A 24,856-nucleotide genomic window follows, 5' to 3' on the forward strand; every position below is an offset into this window, starting at 1 on the left:
CTATTAACCAAACTATGATTACTGGTGTAAGAGAAAGATAAAGCCTTGAATAAAAGAGGTTCTGGGGGCTTTAGATTTCTGTTGCCTGCATGAGTCATTAGATGCTAACATGCTATCCTGTTTGTATATGCCCTATGTATTCCCTTCAAGTTATACTTGCTTGTATGTATCATTCTCAATCGGCAGTAGATCGTATGCCATTGCCTGAAAGGTCAGTTCATGCACGACAGTGGACACAGGATCAAAGCCACGATCAATTATTATGAGCTGGGAATGAGTTTTACCCTGGAATAACAAGATAAAATTATCTTAAACTTCCATTTCTTTCTGTGAACACATTTTTAATATCTTAGAAAACAAAATCAGACTTATCCTAAGTCCTGCCACATTCTTAAACATGAAGTTATATTAAAAAAGAAAAATATGAGAGGCACAAGAGGGGAAGAAAATAAGACTACAAAACCAAAGCTTTCATAATTAGATTAACAGGCTTACTTAATAATATGATATTGTGAAAATTCCTTTAAAAAAATAACATTTGGCTTGCACTAAATCTTATTTTCTTGGAATTCAGCTTCATAAACACTAAAGCTGATCTAAGTTATGAAAGGAAGCTATTACCTGAGCTCTTTATGTTACACATTGCACTAAACTAAGCTTTCTAGTCCTCTGACACCACCTCTGTCAGTCTACTCAGACTCCTCACTCTCCAACCCAAGCCCAAATGCTGGAATTCCCCAGGTTCCAATCTTAGTCTTTGATTATGTTATCTTGATAAGATAATAGTACCTGTCATTTATTAAACTCCTATATGTGCCCAACATATGCTAATCTGTCTAATCCTCATATCAACCAACCAAAGTACGTATCATATGACCCATATTATATGAAAATACAACTCAGAGTAAATATGTCCAAGAACACAGAGTTGGCGATAAAAGGAAAAACTATGTTTATTAAACGTTTACTCAGCTGCAAGGATTATTCTAAAAACTTTTAATGTATTAATTCATTTAATCCTCTATATTATAAAATAGATATTCTCCTATTACCCCCATTTTATAGATAAAAAAACTTAACATAACTTGCTAATTGATATATCCATGAATTAAATAGCAGAGCCAGGATCTGGACAAAGAACTTAATTCAAAACTGTTATCTTCCCCACTAAACCACATTGTCTATTAAGATTTCTACTACCATTTATATCAGTGATATCCAAATCAAAATTCTCAAATACTGGAAAACAAATGAACAACAGTTTACTTGGTTTATAAAGAAATAAGACAGACTTTATGCATAACCACTATTTGTCTTTTATATGTTACCTTTATTAGGCTCTTTTCATCAATCTTGTAGTAGTTTTCAAGCTTTTTTTCAACAAGCTGAGCAAGCTTACTGGCATTATCTAGAGGTTTACTAGAAATGGAAAAGATATTCAAACTATCTTTCTTTCAAGACACACTTTACATTATCAAGCTGAATTCTAAAATTAAACCATAAATTTATTAATTTAAAGATTTTATAAGCATGGAGAAATTTAGATAATAATACTAAAGAAATACACAGCTATATCAATTTGTTTTGATTTTATCAATGTAAACCTTATCATATGTGCTTCAGATTTTTTTCATATGAAGGAAATATAAATAAAATTATAGTTTCTTTAGTCCCCTCCCCAGTCTTCACCTCTACTCCTAGCCACCCCTGCCCCAAAGCAACTACTACCATAATTTGATGTATATTCTTCCTATCATTACAATTATACATATATTTACTGTTTTATATATATTTTAACAGTATATGTTTTTACTGTCATATATGTTTGAGATCTATGTTGACACACACATCAAAAAATATTTACTCATTTTAGTTCTATATAGTATTCCATTATATGATTATACTGGATTTACACATTCATTCCCTAAAGATGGACATTTAAGTCATTCTCAATTTTATACTATTGCAAACAACATGGAAACAAATATCTTTATACATAAATCTCCATGTAAATGTTTCTCTAGGTATACTATTTCTAAAAGTAGAATTGCAGGTCATATAGTATGTACGTTTTCAACTTTTCTACCATATTACTCTCCAAATTACTTGACCAATTATCTCTCCCATTTCTATGAGATTTCCCTATATACTAATATTTAGTCAACTTTCCAATAAAGTTGTTTGTATAAAATCATATATCACTATCTTCTAAAATGATAAAACCATACTCTAAATTGTAACTTTAAGACCAGTGACATTAGTGTAACTTCTGAATCTATAAAGACAACGCTGGAAAAGACTCTTCAATTAGCACACCAACCTCAAAAATGGAGGAACTCTTTGTAAAGGCTTCAAAATGTTAAAGGACCTTTAGATTTTATACTTCAAAAGTAAATAAAGCAGCAACTATACAGGATAATTTATTATACATTATGCCTTAAAATATTTTCAAAAGGAAATAATTTCATGTTAGAATTACACTTGAAAAGTTCATAAGGCATAAAAGAATACTTTGCAAAAGAATAGGATAGGATTTTAAAAGCCTGGATTATTATTTAACTATCACAATAACTAGTAAGCTTATTAAATTATAAACTGGCTACAGTTATCCCTCAGGAGGGCTTCCCTGGTGGCTCAGTGGTAAAGAATCCACCTATAATGCAGGAGACCTGGGTTTGATCCCTGGATTGGGAAGATCCCCTGGAGAAGGGAATGGCAACCCACTCCAGTATTCTTGCCTAGAGAATCCCAAGAAGAGAGCAGCCTGGCAGGCTACCATCCATGGGGTTGCAAGAGTTGGACAAGACTTAGTACTAAAGCACCACCAATATCACAGGTGATTGGTTCCAGGACCTCACTCAGATATGAAAATCCATTGATGCTCAAGTCTCATATATAAAATGGTATAGAATTTGCATATAACCCATACACATACCCCATATACTTAAAAATCATCTCTAGATTACTTACAACACTAATATAATGTAATGCTATGTAAAGTCATAAATACTATGTAAATGCTATGTAAATAGTTGTCTGCATGTAGCAAATTCAAGTTTTGCTTTTGGGGACTTCCTGGAATTTTTTTTTTACATTTTCAATACACAATTGGTTGAATTTGAGGATGCCAAACTTATGGATACAGGATAGTGGACTATATTACATATTCATTTCCCTGAACATAGCCAAACACCAAGAGCAGAAGCTTGAACAGAGACTGAACTCTAGCAAAAGATAAACCACTTAGTTCAGAATGTAATTAGCACAGCACCTATAAGAAAAAGAATGTTTCTAACACTCGTGGTATGAGTAAAGAGCTTGTTTGGTCACATCTGAATTAAGGAGACTTACAATATTTCTTCTAAGTAATTAAGAAAACTTTTTAAATGGTTAAGGATAATGAAACTTAAATATAAAGCACTACATGAATTTGAAATTGAACAATTACGCCAACTACCTCAACAAATGTCAGTGTTTAAAGAACTTTTTAAAACAGAGACAAGTTATATTACTTATTATTAGTAGTAATAGTAGTACAGTGTATTTACTTCTACCCTTTCATTAGTGCCATGCACTATTTTGAGTGCTTTATAGATATTAACTCATAATGCTAAAAACAACTTTATGAGGTGATTACTATTATTTTTCCCATTTCATATACAAAGAAATTGAGGGCAGAAGAATCACACAGCCAGTAAACAGCAGAGATTAAAACCAAGCTGTTTGGCTATACAGAACAACATGAAAGTCTAAGAACATAATATTGAGCAAAGCCAGAAATAAAAAATGCCATGACCCCATATATATACCAAGTTCAATAACAGGCAAAACTGAAATACGTGTTAGAAGTCAGAATAATAGTTACTTCTGAGGAGGAGGCAGTGGGTGATGACTAGAAGGGATCATAAGCGGGGCCTCTGAGATGCTGTTAGTATTCTATCTCTTGACCTGCGTGAAGTTAGATGTCTATGTTCACTTTGGAATGATTTATCAAGCCACATAAATATAATTTATGCATTTTATAGTAAACTTTACTTTTAATAATGAGCAAATAAATAAAGGTACGTAGTACTAAAGTCAAACATTAACTTTAAAAAAACCCCTCAAATCTATTTAAAATGGCCACTGGAATTAGATACCATAGATATTTAGACACTATAACCAGTATCCAGATACTATGAATATTTCAATTTAGTGGAAATTTAATGAAACATTAAATGTAAGGCAATATTCCCCACAAGACAACAAAGACATTCTTCTAAGCATTCCTTAAACTCATGAAAAATATTCATGTAAATCATACCAAATTTAAGCTCTGAAATTCAGTAACAGAGGCTATCAGTTACTCTGAAATTTAAGCCTTAAACTTTAAATCTCCTATATACAGAGCATAATGTTATAAAGAAAATAAATTCTGCAAACCAACACACAAAAACATGGAGACATGACCTCTATATCAACGAGCAAACAGACATCATAACATATAATGACATCATTGAGTGCCTTACCTTTTATATCTTACTCCAGGATTTTCATCCAGGGTAGCACATACTGTAACTATCTGCTCAGCCATTGCTTCCATGATGGTATCTTTTCCATTTGCATTACTTGGGTCTGGACTGTAACAGTAATAGAATGCATCTGGTACATCAAGAGTATATACCTAAGTTAGGCCAAAAAAGTCACACTGTCAATTTAGAAATTTAATTAAAAATATGTATCAAGAAAAGCATAGTTATTCCTTGGGACTCTACAAAATACATGTACTAACCATGCTGTTTCCTGAAACAACTGTGTCTTTACCTTAATTAAATCTCATTTTCTCTGTCATCTTGATTTCATTCCTTTTCTCACTCTCCTTTCCTGCTTAATCTACCTCTCTCCTTCGGTTCTTGTTTTATACATAGATTGTACTGTTGGGTTTTCTCTACCTGTGCAGCAGATAAAGGGATCTGAGGTAGTCAAAGAAAAACAGAAACCTAATACTTGGCAAGAAGAAATAAAGCCAAAGTTGGTCTACATATCTGACATACTTTAAAATCTCAACCCATCAGAGAATAACCTAGAAATTTTCCAAAGTTAATATGTATCTTCAATTCCTTAGCTTATATTCTTGATATTAAGAGTATAAATTTCTCTCCTTAAAGTAGAAAAACACTTCCCCAAAAAACACAGCATTGTGCCGGACATAGTACTGATCTTAGTATACATACAGTGAAATCTCACATTTTTCAACTAACAAAAGCATTTATCTACATTCAAAGAATTGGATTAGAGATTTACTATTGTGTTATTTGATGAATACAAAAGAAAAATCTCTCTAATTGGAGGTGAGAGTTTCACATTCAATTAATTTTGTTTTTAAACAATGGTAGTAATCCCTCTTAGTCTAATGTGTTGAGTATAAAAGTAGACATGTAATAAATAATATAGGCTAATAAATTATGGATAAACTTCCCTGCATTTCCTTTCACACAAAGTAATACCTTTCTCTGAACATAAGTTATCACTACCAGTAGGAGCCTGAACATGGACTGAGGTTCAGCTAAAGCTAATGTGCTGTTCAGGTCTGTCCTGCTCAAAGTCTTAGCTGCCATAACTGCTGACAAGCACCCTACAGCTGGACTGTGGCTTTCTCACAATATTCTACCCACTGCAGTAGAAAATATCTGTTCAAAAATATTTATTGCCCTTCCTGACAGGGCCTCTCCTTATGGGAGTATACTTCCCACTCATGGATATCAGGCTATCTATGGTCATTGGAACATGAACAGAAGTGACATGTGCCTACTTCCCTACTTCCCTGCAGAAGCTTTAAAAGCCATTGTACGGCTCCACCATTTCTCTTTTCTTTCTGCTATGTCCCAGAGAAGAGTTAACTCCACTCCTTCAGCTTATATCCCAGAATGAAGAGGATATAGAGCAACGACCTAGTCAAACCACAGTGGACAATAACATGAATGAGAAATAAACTTTGTTGTTGTGAAACACAGATTTGGAGATTTGTTACCACATCTTAAATTAATCTAAGTTATTATCTAATACTCCAATGAACCAAGTAGAACTCTGGAGCTGGTTTTCTGTCTACACTCACATCTTCCCTTTCCTTCACTCTCCTCCCCCTCCTTTCCATCACCATGGTGTGTTCCTTTAGACTATTACTAAATGCTTTCTTCATCTCCATGACCCACAACCAGTTCCTTAAATACAGGAATTCTCCATTACCCCCACTCACAACTTCCATTTACTTTTCTTGCTAAATTATAGCTGGCTTAGATTTATTTCTATCTAGATACAATCTAGCACCTTCTCCACTAACTGTACCAGACTTTCTGTACTCCCTAAGGTCCACTGTAAACAAACTTTCTTATATTAATGCTTTCCATCTAATTGCCCTAGTTTATATGTGATAGTATTAATTAAACCCTTTGAAAGGGAAAGAGTTTTCTTTAATTCCTTTGACTCAGATTTAGGAGAAGTCAACCACTTTTCTCTCCATGCAACTTCTAAATATGTTTAATGTACAACTTCTCTTCTTTGGAAGACTATCATATCTGACTTTACCAATTTCTCTTCAATGATCTCCCAACTTCTACTTTTCCTTAAAGACTTTGGTACTCTTCTATATCTGCCCATTTTCTGCCATCATTCTTGATGGAACCTGGTGCCTCCTACAACTTGGTCCCAACCTACCTACAGACTTATATATCATACCATCACCCCTAATAATCCATAATCCTGTTGCTTTCTTGCACTTTTCTGCTTCTGTATCTCTGCACTTAGGCTATTCTCACTTTCTAGAGTATTAAACTAAACTTACATAATATATTAAAGGAAAAAATCTTAAAGTAACCTTTGGGAAACAGTTTAATGTTAAGCAGATATCTAAAGATTTTATGATTTTGATTACAGCCTTCGTCAAAAACAGCAATAGCGTAAAAGAAAAATTCATTATCCAGGACCTTTTTATTTCTTAAAATATCAACTTTATGGTTCTAAGAAATAGTAAACTATTCCAATTCTACAAAATGTTAGAATCCAAACACAAAGAACAAAGCTAAACAATACACTAGCTGTGTGATTAGGGCAAGTTACTTAACCACTTTGATTTCTCCATCTTTAAAATGGAGACAGAATTACCATCTATTCATAGGGCTACTGTGAAGATTACATGAATATATTTATGTAAAGCACTTAGGAAAGCATCTGATAGAGAAAGTTCTATGTGTTTGCAATTATTATTAATTGAAGGCTCATTAACTATTCCAAAGGCAAATCAAGTCTATGAGAATCCTTCATTTTATAAATTAAAATAAATGATAGCTTATATAATGTTGTGTAAAAAGTTTACTAAAGAATTTTGTTTTAATATCACAAATGGTTACAGAATATAAACATTTTTCTTTGGAGTCATTTAACAAAGATTATGCTCAAAATCTTTTGATTTCATAATCTAATAGGGCTGTACATCTTGACACACACAGGACTTAGGGATGTAAAATTTAAGTCCACTCTTACTATTAATGCTATATTCCAATTTAGTACTCATGTTCCTCCCTTCACCAGAGTAAATGCTTATTTGTGGATTGTTTAAAATTCACCAAATACACAACATACAGAATATCGTTAGGATAAGTCTTTCTAGCAAATAAGTTCATAAAACTGCATTTTAAAATCGTTATTACAAGGATCAAGCAAGGAGAATGGGCAGCTTGTGCTTAGAATAAAATCCTTTTATTTTTAATTTTAGTTTATAATAATCCAAAATAAAAGGAGTTTTATTCTAAGCACAAGCAGCCCATTCTCCTTGCTTGACCCTTGTAACAAGCCTTTCAATGCTCAAAGAAAATTTTTTGATAAAAAATTTAAAAAATAAAAGTAGAAAGTACCTGAGATTCAAGTGGAATGAAGGAAATATTTATTTCTTTACATCTTCTTACCGACTTGGAGCAAGAAGCCTTAATTTTGTTAAAGAGACTGTCAGGGCAAACTGAGAGGATGAAAAAAATCAAAGTATATAACTGCATTTAAATTTTCATTCTTTTGAATAAGTCATTCCAACATCCAAAAATATTTATTTTTATATATAATTACTGACTTTCACAAAGTAATTTACTATGAGGATAGAGATAATATGTAAATACTGCTTTTCACTTTATACAACAGATGAATTCTAGTAATGAGCACTGTAACAGAAATTCCATTTTCCCCATTCATATCCACCATGACCTAAGATGTATTTCCTTACAGAGCTGGTAACAGCAAGCTAAAGCAAGCTAAAATTGTCAGGAAGGAAAATCAAGTCCAAACTAAGGACTTAAACTTTTGAAGGACTTTCAGAGCTTCTTAGGAATTTATACTTTTCTATATCTGCCACTAAGTGTAGCCACACCATACAAATTTTCATCTTTCCTTGCATTATAGGGCCTTCTTCAATGTGAGGAAATTCTAAGCCTCCAAACTAGTAAGTTCTGGACACTAGAGCTGTCTTCCCCTTGCCCCTGCCTTTTACCTAACTGCTTATAGTTTCACTAAATCCAGGTTGGAGCATCAACCATGGGCTTCTACTATCTTTTAACACAATGTTCTTTAATTTCAAGATTCCTTAAATTAAACGAGGCTTCACACATTAAAGTTTATCAATTCCATAAACATGATTTCTGTGTAACAAGGTTATTTAAATGGCAAATACTTATGATATGGCATTTTCTAAAATGCAAACTGCTGCTAGGTATAAGATAAATAATAATTTACAGGAAAAATAACTAGAAAACTGCTTTTTATGTGAATGTACAGAATAGAAAAAGAAATGTGACAGATTTTCTCCCTACTGTTAGCAAACAGATGGCAGTTTCTTCACTGCATCTCCCAAAGGGTCTTATAATATACTTTATTATACAGTCAAATCCCCAGTTGTAACTTTGATCTAAAGAATTCTCACTGTTATTGGAACAGAATTTGAGGGATAGCTCTCTCCATCAAACCCCCCTCCCCTGGATACCAGCAAAAATGACCATCTTTTGAAACTAGTTTGGAATGATTTCATTTTCTATCACCTTATCATGAATTAGGATAGAAATAATCTTACATTTTTAGATTCTTTCTAACCTAACTAGAACGAACAATAAATAGAAAGTTACTATTATTAAAATTAGCATAATAAATATTTCATAATTAGTAGGATTTGAAATGAAGCAGTAATTTTACAAAGCTACTTACAGTCAGTGAAGTAGATATATGCAGCTTTGTATTTGTTCTCTGATTTACCTCCAAAATCACGTAAAAAACAGTCTACAGACTGAAAAAAGATTGGACGTTAATATACATTTTATCAAGTACTAATTTAAATGTGCTTTTGAAATAATTAAGATTATTTGATAATAAAGTAAAACCTTAAATGTCAAAAGTGTAACTTACAAACTGATTTTTTAAGATGCTATGTTATCTAGCCATTTATAGGGAGAAACATAAGTAGTATGGTAAGATGTATGAACAGAGAGTGCTCTTTTGGTGATGAGGAGACCTAAGAATGGTCAAGGGACTAAGAAGCTGAAGCAACATAGAAGATAAGACTACTGGAAGAAAATGAATGTACTGGGAAGTATTACCTACATAGATAATGTATTACCTACATCGAGACTATTACTGGAGAAGACTGCCAGTGAGCTAAGAGCTAAAGTTGTCAAGAGGGATTAGAATGAAAGACTAAAAGGTTAGCAGACTGCAAAGAGTATCTGCCTCTTGGCTGGTAGTTTTCAAGATACAACAGTCTGAAAACAATTTGTTTGTTTAAAAACAAACAATTTAATCTTCTCATCCATCTGTTCTTTTTTGTCTCCCTGCAACTCCTACAACCAGTATATTTCTGTTCAGTTCAGTTCAGTTCAGTTGCTCAGTCGTGTCCGACTCTTTGTGACCCCATGAATCACAGGACACCAGGCCTCCCTGTCCATCACCAACTCCCGGAGTTTACTCAAACTCATGTCCATCAAGACGGCAATGCCATCCAGTCATCTTATCCTCTGTAGACCCCTTCTCCTCCGCCCCCAATCCCTCCCAGCATCAGGGTCTTTTCCAATGAGTCAACTCTTCGCATGAGGTGGCCAAAGTATTGGAGTTTCAGCTTCAACATCATTCCTTCCAGTGAATACCCAGGACAGATCTCCTTTACGATGGACTGGTTGGATCTCCTTGCAGTCCAAGGGACTCTCAAGAGTCTTCTCCAACACCATGCTTCAAAAGCATCAATCCTTCGGCGCTCTGCTTTCTTCACAGTACAACTCTCACAACCATATATGACCACTGGAAAAACCATAGCCTTGACCAGACAGACCTTTGTTGGAAAAGTAATGTCTCTGCTTTTTTTTTTTAAATTTATTTATTTTTTCAGTGGGTTTTGTCATACATTGACATGAATCAGCAATAGATTTACACGTATTCCCCATCCCGATACCCCCTCCCACCTCCCTCTCCACCCGATTCCTCTGGGTCTTCCCAGTGCACCAGGCCCGAGCACTTGTCTCATGCATCCCACCTGGGCTGGTGACCTGTTTCACCATAGATAATATACATGCTGTTCTTTCAAAACATCCCACCCTCACCTTCTCCCACAGAGTTCAAAAGTCTGTTCTGTACTTCTGTGTCTCTTTCTCTGTTTTGCATATAGGGTTGTCGTTACCATCTTTCTAAATTCCATATATATGTGTTAGTATGCTATGTCTCTGCTTTTTAATATGCTATCTAGGTTGGTCATAACTTTCCTTCCAAGGAGTAAGCGTCTTTTAATTTCATGACTGCAATCACCATCTGCAGTGATTTTGGAGCCCAAAAAAATAAAGTCTGACACTGCTTCCACTGTTTCCCCATCTTTTTCCCATCAAGTGATGGAACCAGATGCCATGATCTTAGTTTTCTGAATGTTGAGCTTTAAGCCAACTTTTTCACTCTCCTCTTTCACTTTCTTTTTTTTTTTTTTTAATTTTTTATTAGTTGGAGGCTAATTACTTCACAACATTTCAGTGGGTTTTGTCATACATTGATATGAATCAGCCATAGATTTACACGTATTCCCCATCCCGATCCCCCCTCCCACCTCCCTCTCCACCCGATTCCTCTGGGTCTTCCCAGTGTACCAGGCCCGAGCACTTGTCTCATGCATCCCACCTGGGCTGGTGATCTGTTTCACCATAGATAGTATACATGCTGTTCTTTTGAAACATCCCACCCTCACCTTCTCCCACAGAGTTCAAAAGTCTGTTCTGTATTTCTGTGTCTCTTTTTCTGTTTTGCATATAGGGTTATCGTTACCATCTTTCTAAATTCCATATATATGTGTTAGTATGCTGTAATGTTCTTTATCTTTCTGGCTTACTTCACTCTGTATAAGGGGCTCCAGTTTCATCCATCTCATTAGGACTGATTCAAATGAATTCTTTTTAATGGCTGAGTAATATTCCATGGTGTATATGTACCACAGCTTCCTTATCCATTCATCTGCTGATGGGCATCTAGGTTGCTTCCATGTCCTGGCTATTATAAACAGTGCTGCGATGAACATTGGGGCTCAATTCCAGAAAAATAAATGACCCAATCAAAAAATGGGCCAGAGAACTAAACAGACATTTCTCCAAAGAAGACATACAGATGGCTAACAAACACATGAAAAGGTGCTCAACATCACTCATTATTAGAGAAATGCAAATCAAAACCACAATGAGGTACCATTACACACCAGTCAGGATGGCTGCTATCCAAAAGTCTACAAGCAATAAATGCTGGAGAGGGTGTGGAGAAAAGGGAACCCTCTTACACTGTTGGTGGGAATGCAAACTAGTACAGCCACTATGGAAAACAGTGTGGAGATTCCTTAAAAAACTGGAAATAGAACTGCCATATGACCCAGCAATACCACTTCTGGGCATACACACTGAGGAAACCAGATCTGAAAGAGACACGTGCACTCCTCTTTCACTTTCATCAAGAGGCTTTTCAGTTCCTCTTCACTTTCAGCCACAAGGGTGGTGTCATCTGCATATCTGAGGTTGTTGATATTTCTCCCGGCAATCTTGATTCCAGCTTGTGCTTCTTCCAGCCCAGCGTTTCTCATGATGTACTCTGCATATAAGTTAAATAAGCAGGGTGACAATATACAGCCTTGTCTTACTCCTTTTCCTATTTGGAACCAGTCTGTTGTTCCATATCCAGTTTTAGCTGTTACTTCCTGACCTGCATATAGGTTTCTCAAGAGGTGGGTCAGGTGGTCTGGTATTCCCATCTCTTTCAGAATTTTCCACAGTTTATTGTGATCCACACAGTCAAAGGCTTTGGCATAGTCAATAAAGCAGAAATAGATGTTTTTCTGGAACTCTCTTGCTTTTTCGATGATCCAGTGGATATTGGCAATTTGATCTCTTGTTCCTCTGCCTTTTCTAAAACCAGCTTGAACATCTGGAAGTTCATGGTTCACGTACTGCTGAAGCCTGGCCTGGAGAATTTTGAGCATTACTTTACTAGCATGTGAGATGAGTGCAATTGTGTGGTAGTTTGAGCATTCTTTGGCATTGCCTTTCTTTGGGATTGGAATGAAAACTGACCTTTTCCAGTCCTGAGGCCACTGCTGAGTTTTCCAAATTTGCTGGCATATTGTGTGCAGCACTTTCACAGCATCATCTTTCAGGATTTGAAATAGCTCAACTGGAATTCCATCATCTCCACTAGCTTTGTTTGTAGTGCTGCTTTCTAAGGCCCACTTGACTTCACATTCCAGGATGTCTGGCTCTACGTGAGTGATCACACCATCGTGATTATCTGGGTCGTGAAGATCTTTTTGGTACAGTCCTTCTGTATATTCTTGCTACCTCTTCTTAGTATCTTCTGCTTCTGTTAGGTCCATATCATTTCTGTCCTTTATCGAACCCATCTTTGAATGAAATGTTCCCTTGGTATCTCTAATTTTCTTGAAGAGATCTCTAGTCTTTCCCATTCTGTTGTTTTCCTCTATTTCTTTGCACTGATCACTGAGCAAGGCTTTCTTATCTCTCCTTGCTATTCTTTGGAACTCTGCATTCAAATGGGAATATCTTTCCTTTTCTCCTTTGCTTTTCAGTTCTCTTCTTTTCACAGCTATTTGTAAGGCCTCCTCAGACAACCATTTTGCCTTTTTGCATTTCTTTTCCATGAGGATGGTCTTGATCCCTGTCTCCTATACAATGTCACAAACCTCCATCCATAATTCATCAGGCACTCTATCAGATCTAGTCCCTTAAATCTATTTCTCACTTCCACTGGATAGTCATAAGGGATTTGATTTAGGTCATACCTGAATGGTCTAGTGGTTTTCCCTACTTTCTTCAATTGAAGTCTGAATTTGGCAATAAGGAGTTCATGATCTGAGCCAGAGTCAGCTCCCGGTCTTGTTTTTGCTGACTGTATAGAGCTTCTCCATCTTTGGCTGCAAAGGATATAATCAATCTGATTTCAGTGTTGACCATCTGGTGATGTCCACGTGTAGAGTCTTCTCTTGTGTTGTTGGAAGAGGGTGTTTGCCATGACCAGTGCATTTTCTTTGCAAAACCCTGTTAGCCTCTGCCCTGCTTCATTCTCTACTCCAAGGCCAAATTTGCCTGTTACTCCAGGTGTTTCATGACTTCCTACTTTTGCATTCCAGTCCCCTATAATGAAAAGGACATCTTTTTTGGGTGTTAGTTCTAAAAGGTCTTGTCAGTCTTCATAGAACCGTTCAACTTCAGCTTCTTCAGCATTACTGGTTGGGGCATAGGCTTGGATTACCGTGATATTGAATGGTTTGCCTTGGAAACGAACAGAGATCATCCTGTCATTTTTGAGATTACATCCAAGTACTGCATTATGGACTCTTTGTTGACCATGATGCCTACTCCATTTCTTCTAAGGGATTCCTGCCCACAGTAGTAGATATTAACATATTTACTAGTAGATATTAACATATTTACTACTAACATAGTAGTGGACAGTAACATATTTCTGTTAGAGCTCATTAATCTACCCTGCAAGTCTCTTATCTTCCCCACCATGATTTCCATGATTTTTTTTTTTGCTTTGAGATACTTCGTTTTTATCTTCCAGACTATCAATTAAAATTTCCTCCTCTACAGTTAACCTCTTAACTAAGAAAATATACTTCAGAGCTTCAGAAAGTTTTTACATGTCACACCAGACTCTTCTTAAGTATACTATTTTCTGTTTAGATTATCATCCTTCCTTCCAAGCTCTTGTATTTTGCTATATGTATCCTTTTCTCATTCTTACTAAACCTTCTCTCTCTGGTCATTTGACCCACTTAGATGTGTGGTTGCTTCTATATCAGTTCAGCTAACACTTAGGTTTAGCTGTTGGAGTATCCTGAAGAGAGGCAGTACCATAAGAAGAAGGTAAACAGGTTTCTCCTCCTGAGGGCTGTGAGTATAAAAGAAAACAAACCACCCATCTGACCTTTCCCCTAGGGTTCACAGATCTCTTATAACCAAAACTCTTCCTAAAATCTGTCATTTCATGACCCTTGTCTGAGAACTCTCTGAAGCTAGCCTCCAGATGCTTGCCCAGCCCCTGAGGAAGGAAATCTCATACCAAGTTTCTCTACAAGTGCCCAAAGAGCCCAAGGTCTCACATGCATCCATAGGTCTATAGGACCGAAAAGTGAATTGATTCAGGATAGGAAGAGAAACCAGAATTGGTTGTGGGAGATAAAGGAGTCACATTTAGATATCATTTTCTCTGAATTCTTTGATCCTTTCCTGAATATTTTATTTTGTATCCTGCTTTCTGTCACTTACATTAAAAATGAACATTGACATAGATCATTAAAATTTTCTAGAAATCTCATTTTCAATGGTCACAAGATCTTTCCTACCATTATGTATTAACGCTAAGAATTTCTTTGGATTTTAGGAACTTAGTTTAACCATTTACTGATTTTTTTTTAACAATAAATTTCATGACTCAGAACGTTTTAAGGTTCTTGATATGGCAAATTATTTTCCAAAAAGGTTGTATTAATCTATACTCCCACTAGCAGTATATAGTAGTTTCTGCTTGATTATCCATTGATAATGCATATTGAGAGCTAGAATATGATACATAGGTAAGACAGATAAATAAATGTCTAAATATACACCCACACTTTTTTAATCTCTCTGCCAATTTAGTAGGTGAAAATGGTACTTTTGACTTTCATATTTTTCTGAGCATAAATTTTCTTATAAAATTATATTACAGATAAGATACAAAATGTCATTAAAATCTACCAGCAGCCAACATGTATAGATTACATAGTAAATATTTGGGTTTTTCCCTACTGTCTGCTAGAGTTAGAAGAAATGAAACTGGAATTGTAAAATTAACATTTTTATTCTAAGAAAAAGCGAAAGGATGTGTTGGAAAATGCACTCTCAGATACTATACAGAATAAATGAATCTGATATTTATATGACTCTAAAAGCTTGACTTTAAGTATGAATTAAATCATGGTTAGATTATAAATTTAAAAATTCCTTTCCCATAAAGAAATACATACATTCATATATATGCATATATGTGTGTATACAGATACATATGTGTATGCTATAGGGAAGTAGCTAATATTAATGAAAGATTAATCCAAGACTATTTCTTTCACATACATTCCCTTTCTCCTAAAATCATGGTTGACTAGAAACTACATGAGTAACAAATTACTGAAAGAAACTTAATTTTTTTGAAACTCTATTGTTTTATACAAATAAATTCCGCTTTCATATAGGGGGAGAAAGGAATTCTTTCACATATATTCCCATTGAGAAGAATACAAATAAAACAACCTTCTAATTCAGAAAGACTTTCTTACACAAACTAGTTTATAACACTACCTGTCTAATAAAGGACATTTTATTACTTTAAGTTTCTTAAGAGAAAATTTCATCTATGGTGAAAGTTTTGAAGAACATACTGTTTAGATTCAAAACACTCACCTTTGATGTTGGAGAGATAAAATAAAGAGCTTTCATTTGTCTGACAGGTTCTCGATTTTTATAAATATTCTCCACAACTAACAAAAAAAAGTCCAAAATATAAACAAAGAATTATATTTGACTTGGAGTTTCAGTTTTCACATTACAAATTATGGTATTTAATATCTGTCTTTAAAAGGCTACTATGAAGAGGTAAGAGAAATTAAAATCTTATTAACACAATCCTGCCTGGTGGAAGACAGCAACTGTGGCAGTGTTATTTTTCATAACCCCACACTAAAGCTGATTTAAATTTGCAATTGCCTCATTTCTAGGTAATAAAGAGAAGCTTAAAAAGTCAGTATTACACACTTGGAAATAAGCACAAAAGTTGATTTTATGACATAAATCTTACTATCCATTTAAAAACAAAACATGAAAACCACAAACATCAGTCAAAATACTGAAGTAAACTTACTGCATCAACATACAAAACTATAACAAATATATAACAATAAAAATTTTGAAGAACAAACTCAGCAAGGCAACTGACTTAGTCTTGGTTAGGGGCGCTTAACTACATGTCTCAGCTGAGGGGAAAAATCCTGACTTACAGAGGTTATTCTGAAGATTCACAAAGAAAAGAGTGTCCATAATAATTATTATAGCTACAGTTACTAAAAAAATAAGACATAATCCCCTGAGAAACACAATTACTAACTAAAATTTATTAATACTTTAAACTCTCCCTATCATAATTAAAAAAAAAAAGTTTTTCATGGTGAGTATTTGAAACACTTACCAGTTATACCCTCTGCTAGAAGATCTGTCATTTTGCAACATGATGCCAAAAGCTTAGTGGTAAATTCATCTAGAAGCATTATCTTAAAATGAATATAAATTAAGAAATAGTTTAAGCATTTAACTGCCAAGAATTCACAAAAGACAGAATTTAATGCATTACACATACTCAAATTCATAGTCTATTTATAACATAAAATTAAAATATCAGGAGAGTAAACAAAATTATCTCAACTCATTTAACTTTCATGATTTAGAAATTTATTTCCTCAATATATGGACATATAATATTATACATAAATAAGCAATATTTTCACTTTGAAGCAGAATTTGTTCACTTTAAATGCATCTTATGTTGAACATCAAATTTTCTTAAAATCATAAAATGCTGCTTGTGGTGGAATAATTGTTCTAGGCACTGTTCTAAGCACTTTACATGAATAAATTCATTTAATATTTACAAATACTCTATGACGTACTACCATCCCTACTTTATAGATAAAGAAACAGAGGCATAGAGACATCAAGTAATTTGCTCAAGAAGCCACAGCTAATAGGAGGTAAAGCTGGGATTTGAAGGCAAACACTATGGTTCTAACTCTGTACTTTTATACAAGTGTAATAAGTAAAATATGTACAAGTCCCCAATAAAGGTTTCTAGCATTATGCAAATTCTATGTGAATATGTAAATTCTACCTTCCATTCGCCTTCTTTCTTGCAGTCATCAAACACTGTTGCTTTTATCTCTGCAAAGAAAAAGAGAACTATTTAGGAATCTTAATAAATAGAATAAACTACTCAAAATGTCCAAGATGGCTGGGAAATATCACTTGGAATTGCTCAGCTTCATAAAAAGTACATATACACGAGTAAAAATCCAGTTTTCTTTAATACTGAACCTATATGGTACATTTAAACCATAATATATTTTAACTTTTTGAGACTAAAAATAATATTAAAAAGGCTAATATATTTAATTACTGTCCTTTACAGCATCGGACTCTAGTTTCACCACCAGACACATCCACAATTGAGTGCTGTTTCCACTTTGGCCTAGCCACTTCATTCTCTCTGGTGCATGTAGGCTCAGTCACTCAGTTGCATCTGATTCTTTGAGACCCCATGGACTATACCCCACAAGGCTCTTCTGTCCATGGGATTTTCCTGGCAAGAATACTAGAGTGTGTTGCCATTTCTTCCTCCAGAAGACCATGTTTTGTCAGAACTCTCACCGTGACCTGCCCATCTTGGGTGGCCTTGCACAGCATGGCTCATAGCTTCACTGAGTTATGCAAGCCCCTTCACCAAGACAAGGCTGTGATCCATGAAGGCAATACGTGAACCGAGAAATTCCAGATGTTCAAGCTGGGTTTCAAAGAGGCAGGGGAACAAGAGATCAAATTGTCTCTGTTTACTGAATCATGGAGAAAGCAAGGGAGTTCCAGGAAAATATTTAATTCTGCTTCATTCACTACGCTAATACCTTTGACTGTGTGGATCACAACAAATGGAAAAATTCTTAAAGAGATGGGAATACCAGACCACCTGACCTGCCTCCTGAGAAATCTGTATGTGAGTCAAGAAGCAATAGTTACAATCGGACACAGAACAACTGGTTCAAAACTGGGAAAGGAGTATGACAAGGCTGTATACCATGATCCTGCTTATTTAACTTATATGCAGAGTACATCATGCAAAATGCCAGGCTGGATGAATCACAAGATGGAACCAAGATTGCTGGGAGAAGTATTAACAACCTCAGATATACAGATAATACCACTCTAATGGCAGAGAGTGAAGAGGAACTAAAGAGCCTCTTGATGAGGGTGAAAGAGGAGAATGAAAAAGCTGGCTTAAAACTCAACATTCAAAAAACTAATATCAGGGCATCCAGTCGCATCACTTCATGGCAAATAGAAAGGGAAAAAGTAGAAGCAAGGACATATTTTATTTTCTTGGGCTCGGAAATCACTGTGGACGGTTACCACAGCCACGAAATGAAAAGACACTCCTTGGAAGGAAAGCTATGATAAACTGAGACAGCGTATTAAAAAGCAAAGACATCACTTTGCCAACAAAGGTCCATATAGTCAAAGCTATGGTTTTTCCAGTATTGGATGTGAGAATTGGACCATAAAGAACGCTGAGTGCCAAAGAATTGATGCTTTCAAATTGTGGTGCTAAAGAATCATCTTGAGAGTCCCTTGGACTGCAAAGAGATCAAACCAGTCAGTCTTAAAGGAAATCAACTATGAATATTCAGTGTAAGTACTGTTGTTGAAGCTCCAATATTTTGGCCACCTGATGTGGAAAGCAAACTCACCGGAAAAAATCCTGATGCAGAGAAAGACTGAAGGAAAAATGAGAAGGGGGCAGCAGAGGAAGTGATGGTTAGATAGCATCACTGACACAATAGACAAGAATTTGAGCAAACTCTGGGAGTCAGCAGAGGACAAAGGAGCCTGGAGTGCTGCAGTCCATGAGCTTGCAAAGAGTCAGACACAACTTAGCAAGTAGTCAACAATAATATTTAATTATATAAACACATCTGGAAAAAATTTCTGAAAGTATTATTTGACTTGGTTTTCCCAACTCTACTTAAATCCTAAGTAAACAAGATGAAAAAAAAACTGCAGGAAAATCCCTAACGAGTTCATTACTAAATTACATCTGACAAACGAAACCAGGTAAGTAAGTTTCTTCCTGATTTATTTCATTACAATTTTTGAAAATGTGTTACAGCATTCAGTTCAGTCCCTCAGTTGTGCCTGACTCTGCGACCCCATGGACTATAGCACGCCAGGCTTTCCTGTCCATCACAAACTCCTGAAGCTTGCTCAAATTCATGTCCATTGAATCGGTGATGGCATCCAACCATCTCATTCTCTGTCGTTCCCTTCTCCTTCTGCTTTCAATCTTTCCCAGCATCAGGGTCTTTTCCAATGAATCAGTTCTTCCCATCAGGTGGCCAAAGTATTGGAGTTTCAGCTTCGGCATCAGTCATTCCAACAAACATTCAGGACTGATTTCCTATTTAGGATGGACTGGTTTGACCTCCTTGCAGTCCAAGGGGCTCTCAAGAGTCTTCTCCAACACCACAGTACGAAAGCATCAATTCTTCAGCACTCAGCTTTCTTTATAGTCCAATTCTCACATCCATACGTGACTACTGGAAAAATCATAGCTTTGACTAGATGGACCTTTGTCAGCAAAGTAATGTCTCTGCTTTTTAATATGCTGTCTAGGTTGGTTATAGCTTTTCTTCCAAGGAGCAAGTGTCCTTTAATTTCATGGCTGCACTCACCGTCTGCAGTGATTTTGGAGCCCAAGAAAATAGTCTGTCACTGTTTCCATTGTTTTCCCATCTATTTGCCATGAAGTGATGGGACCAGATGCCATGATCTTCACTTTCTGAATGTTAAGTTTTAAGCCAGCTTTTTCACTCTCCTTTCACCTTTATCAAGAGGCTCTTTAGTTCCTCTTCACTTTCTGCCATAACGGTGGTGTCATCTGCGTATCTGAGTTTATTGATATTTCTCTGGGCCAGAAACTGGAGTGGGTAGCCCTTCCCTTCTCCAGAGGATCTTTCCAACCCAGGGATGGAACCCAGGCGTCCCACACTGCAGGTTTATTCTTCACCAGCGGAGCCACCAGGAAAGCCTAAGAATACGGGAGTGAGTAGCCTATCCCTTCTTCAGCGCATCTTCCTGACCTAGGAATCAAACTGCCTGCACTGCAGGCAGATTCTTTACCAACTGAGCTATCAGGGAAGCCCAAGAAAGATAGTCCTGTCTTGCGATCCCATGAACTGTAGCCTACCAGGCTCTTCTGTCCATGGGATGCTCCAGGCAAGAATACTAGAGTGGGCTGCCATTTCCTACTCCAGGGGAACTTCCAGACCCAGGATTGAATCCAGGTCTCCTGCATCGCAGGCAGATGCTTTACTGACTGAGTTACACAGAAAGTCCAACGTTACAGCATTAGGATACAAATATTCAGATTTATAATGAATAAATATTAGCAATGTGTTCCTTGCAATGATTTTCAAAATTAATCTAAAAATATATTTTTAAAATTATTAAACAGTACACAAAGGCAATCCACATAAATACATGTTATTCTACTTGGTAAGACAAAAATTTCCCACATTTAATATTTTATTAATTTGCAATTAACTTTGAAAACTGTAGTAAAATTAAATATAAATTATAGCAACTTGTGTTTTTATTAATTATTGATAAGATATTTATACAATGCATTTCTATTTAATTTATATTTCTTTCACTTCATACTTTTGGAAATTTACCATGAAGTTTTTGGCATTATGTTAAAAATGACATGTCCAAGTAGAGGGTATATTTGATAAGGGTTACTGATATTCATCATAAGAATTGTGACCTTAAAGGTTTTACTGTGTTTGGGAAGGTTTGAAAGTGTTAAGAGTATTAGTTAAGGGGCTTTTATATGTTTGCCGAGGAGACTATGAAGTTATATGAGATTTACAGCAAAAGCCTGAAGTATTTAACCATAATTTAAGCCTAGAGCAATATTTTCTAGTATTCTACAGGCAAAGAGGAAGGATTTTCTTAAGCAGCACTGAGACACTGAAACATTATGGTACTTCCCTATCTAAGCTTGCTTTATTCCTGGATACCTAAAACAAATAGAAAATCATAGACATTTTGCTTATTTTTGCCAAATTTGTGTCTTTCTCTTAAGAAGTGAATGCTCATGGGACTTATGATGGAGCAGACTGAACAGCTCCCCAGTAGAAATCATTCTAGTCTTTTAACACCTTGGAAATGGCATTGTTTTATATGGCAGAAACTAATCATATGTGGCTTACTGATGAGCACTGGAAATGTGGCTCGCCTGAACTGGGATGTCCTGCAAGTATAAAATACATACCAGATTTCAAAGACTTAGTAAAAAAACAGAAATCCAAAATATCATTATTTGATTAGACATTTAAATGGTAACATTTTGGATATATCGGGTTAAACAAAATATATTTTAAAAATTAATTTCACCTGTTTAACTTTTTTTTTTTTTTTTGGCTATCAGAAAATTTTAAGTGGCTTGCTTTTTATTTCTAACTATATAGTACCACCTTAGAATCTGAGGATACCAAGCCAGTAAGTGCTAGCATCTCAAAAATAAATGATAAAGAGATAACTAGTATGTGGACAGAGATTAGGGGAATCCATGAAAGGTGATTTGGTTACAGGTAAAATGTGTTTGGAGTAGTCCAAGGAAATCACATCAACTAATATTACAGAACTAAAAAGGTATTTCCTCTAATTATTAATGGAAATTATTTAACCTTATAATCCATTTCTCTAGCACCCTAAATTAGGATACATCCCAAGATTCAATTCTCTTACTTTTGCTCTGCTTGCTCTATACTCTTCCTCAGAGACCATGTTCATCATCAAAGTTTCATCTATCAGATCAGTTCTTCAATTTTTTCCCCCAACTTTACTGAGATAAACTCACATATAACATTGTGTAACTTTTAAGGTTAACAAGGTATTGATCTGATACACATATATTGCACTATAATTACAACTGCTGTGTTAGTTAACACCTCCACCACTCCATATACCATTTCTTTTTTTGGGGTGAGAACATGTAAGATCTATTCTCTCTGCAATTCTCAATTATATAGTATGGTATTTTTATCTATAACCACAATGCTGTGCATTAGATCCTCAGAACTTAGTCATCTTTGAACTGGAAGCTTGTCCTCTTTGACCAACTTCTCCCTATTTCCTGCTAACCCACAGCAATCCTTCATTTTTCCACAAATTCTCATCTTTCCTTGTACTTCTTTCAATTACACAATACAGGTTTAAGCAGCTACATGCCTCAAATTGAGATTAAATGCCCTAAAAACTGCTCTAGATGTCTCCACTTCTATGAGTTTTATTGTCATCTTCTTAGTCATTGTCTTCAGCTATTTTCTCTTTTCTCCATTTCTAATCACTAGGCAGTATCGATTGTTCTTTCTGGTGATTGCCATCATTACTACCAATGCCCTGATTCTTACTCTCTCTCACAGAATTACTACAGTAATCTCCTATCTGGATTTCCTGCTCCCTACCTCTAACCCCTTTACCTTCCCCAGTACGTTTTCCACACTGCAGTCAAGAGTCCTCTTCCTGAAGCACAGCCCTGTCACTTCAATACCTACCTCAAAATTCTCTCAAATTCTGTTACCTCAGAATAAAACCTAGATTCTACCATTCAACATCCTCCATCAACTGGCCTTCACCCAATCTCTAAATTAATCTTCCACCAGTCCAAATGCTACCCAATTAACGACCTATTAATACCAATTACCCTAACTTTTCTCCTTCTATTTCTTATACATATGAAGTGAAATATATTTTAAATTGTAACACCAAAGAGGATGTGAAAATACTGATGGAAAAAATGAAAGGAGAACTAACAAAGTAGTGTATGGCATCAGCAATGCCAAATGTATAATCAGAAGGGTTCTGGGGTTAACGTTTCATAGAGGTGGTAGTTACATAAATAAAAATTTATCCAGCTATACATTTAGCAATAGTACACCTTATACTAGCATTATACTTAGTGAAAACTTTGGGAACAAAAAATGACTTCCTTTCAGCATTGTTCTAATAAGTCCCCAAAATGCTGACAGCTGCTGCTGGAGGAGGAAGACAAACTTTTCGTCTCTAATGGCTTCCCACTGCTAGAGCATTTTTAAACAATTTAGCTCCAACCTACCTTTTATAGCCTTCATCCCCCTATTCCTTGCAATAAATATTCTGTACTCAAACAAAAGGAATTATTCCATAAACAATCACATACTTTAATGCCTTTGGGTCCTAGTTCAGACTTCCCTATCTGGCAAAAACCTACTACCTTTCAATGTTACCCTCTATTTGGAGTCTTCCCTAATGCAGTTCCAGAGAGGAAAAAATTTCTTTTTCTTCTCTTTTTCTGAAACTTCTTCATGCTGCTAACATAGTACTTAGTACCTGTATACCTGTCTCCTCCCACTGAACTGTGAATTCCAGGTCAAGGAATATGAATACAAAAGGGGGAAATGTGGAAACAGTGACAGATTTTATTTTCTTGGGCTTCAAAATTACTGTGGACAGTGACTACAGCCATGAAATTAAAAGACACTTGCGCCTTGGAAGGAAAGCTATGACAAAACTAGACAGTGTATCAAAAAAGCAGAGACATCACTTTGCCAACAAAGTTCCATACAGTCAAAGCTAGGGCTTTTCCATTAGTCATGTAGGAATGTGAGAGTTGGACTACAAAGAAGGCTGAGCGCCAAAGAATTGATGCTTTTGAATTGTGGTGCTGGAGAAGACTCTTGAGAGTTCCCTGGACTACAAGGAGAACAAACCAATCAATCCTAAAGGAAATCAACCCAGAATTCTCATAGGAATGACTGAAGCTGAAGCTAAAGCTCCAATACTTTGGCCACCTGATGCAAAGGGCTGACTCACTAGAAAGGACCCTGATGCTGGGAAAGACTGACTGCAAAAGGAGAAGGGGGCGGTAGAGGATGAGATAGTTGGATAGCATCAATGGACTCGAATGGACTCAACGGACATGAATTTGAGCAGACGCCAGGAGACAGTGAAGGAAGGACAGGGAAGCCTGTGCTGCAGTCCATGGAGTCTCAAAGAGTCGGACACGACTTATTGATTGGACAACAACAAAAGGAATAAACACCTAGAACAGGGGTGGCACTTAATAAAAATTGGTTTAAATGAATACATGATTCTGCAAATTTTCAAAAAAGGAAAAAATTGTGTTACAAGATAAAGAAGTAACCAGAATGAAAAAAGCCATAAAGATAACAGATTAAAACAGAAAAACAAAAAAGTATTTTCTACATGCCCATGTGTGTGTGTGTGTGTGTGTATACATGTGTGCATGCATGCTCAATTGTGTCTGACTCTTTGTGACATCACAGACTGTAGCCCACCAGACTCCTTTGTCCATGGGATTTCCCAGCCAAGAATACTGGGTGATTGCCATTTCTTTCTCCAGGGGATTCATCCTGACCCAGGGACTGAACCCAAGTCTCTTGCGTCTCCTGCAC

General features: G+C 35.8%; 1 protein-coding gene across 1 annotated transcript in view; it reads right to left on the minus strand.

Annotated features, from left to right (window-relative positions):
* Positions 1–24,856, minus strand: part of STXBP3 (syntaxin binding protein 3) — a 54,775-nt gene that overhangs the window by 22,719 nt on the left and 7,200 nt on the right. The window contains exons 2-9 of the mRNA XM_043877018.1: positions 17,461–17,510; positions 16,765–16,846; positions 15,984–16,060; positions 9,220–9,298; positions 7,890–7,990; positions 4,509–4,663; positions 1,329–1,419; positions 161–285 (exon numbers count right to left, since the gene is read on the minus strand). Of these exons, the coding sequence (XP_043732953.1) occupies positions 161–285; positions 1,329–1,419; positions 4,509–4,663; positions 7,890–7,990; positions 9,220–9,298; positions 15,984–16,060; positions 16,765–16,846; positions 17,461–17,510 (760 nt within the window). The remainder of the gene's footprint in view (positions 1–160; positions 286–1,328; positions 1,420–4,508; positions 4,664–7,889; positions 7,991–9,219; positions 9,299–15,983; positions 16,061–16,764; positions 16,847–17,460; positions 17,511–24,856) is intronic.

Source organism: Cervus elaphus, chromosome 20, assembly GCF_910594005.1.
Source record: "Cervus elaphus chromosome 20, mCerEla1.1, whole genome shotgun sequence".
NCBI classification, from domain to species: Eukaryota; Metazoa; Chordata; class Mammalia; order Artiodactyla; family Cervidae; genus Cervus; species Cervus elaphus.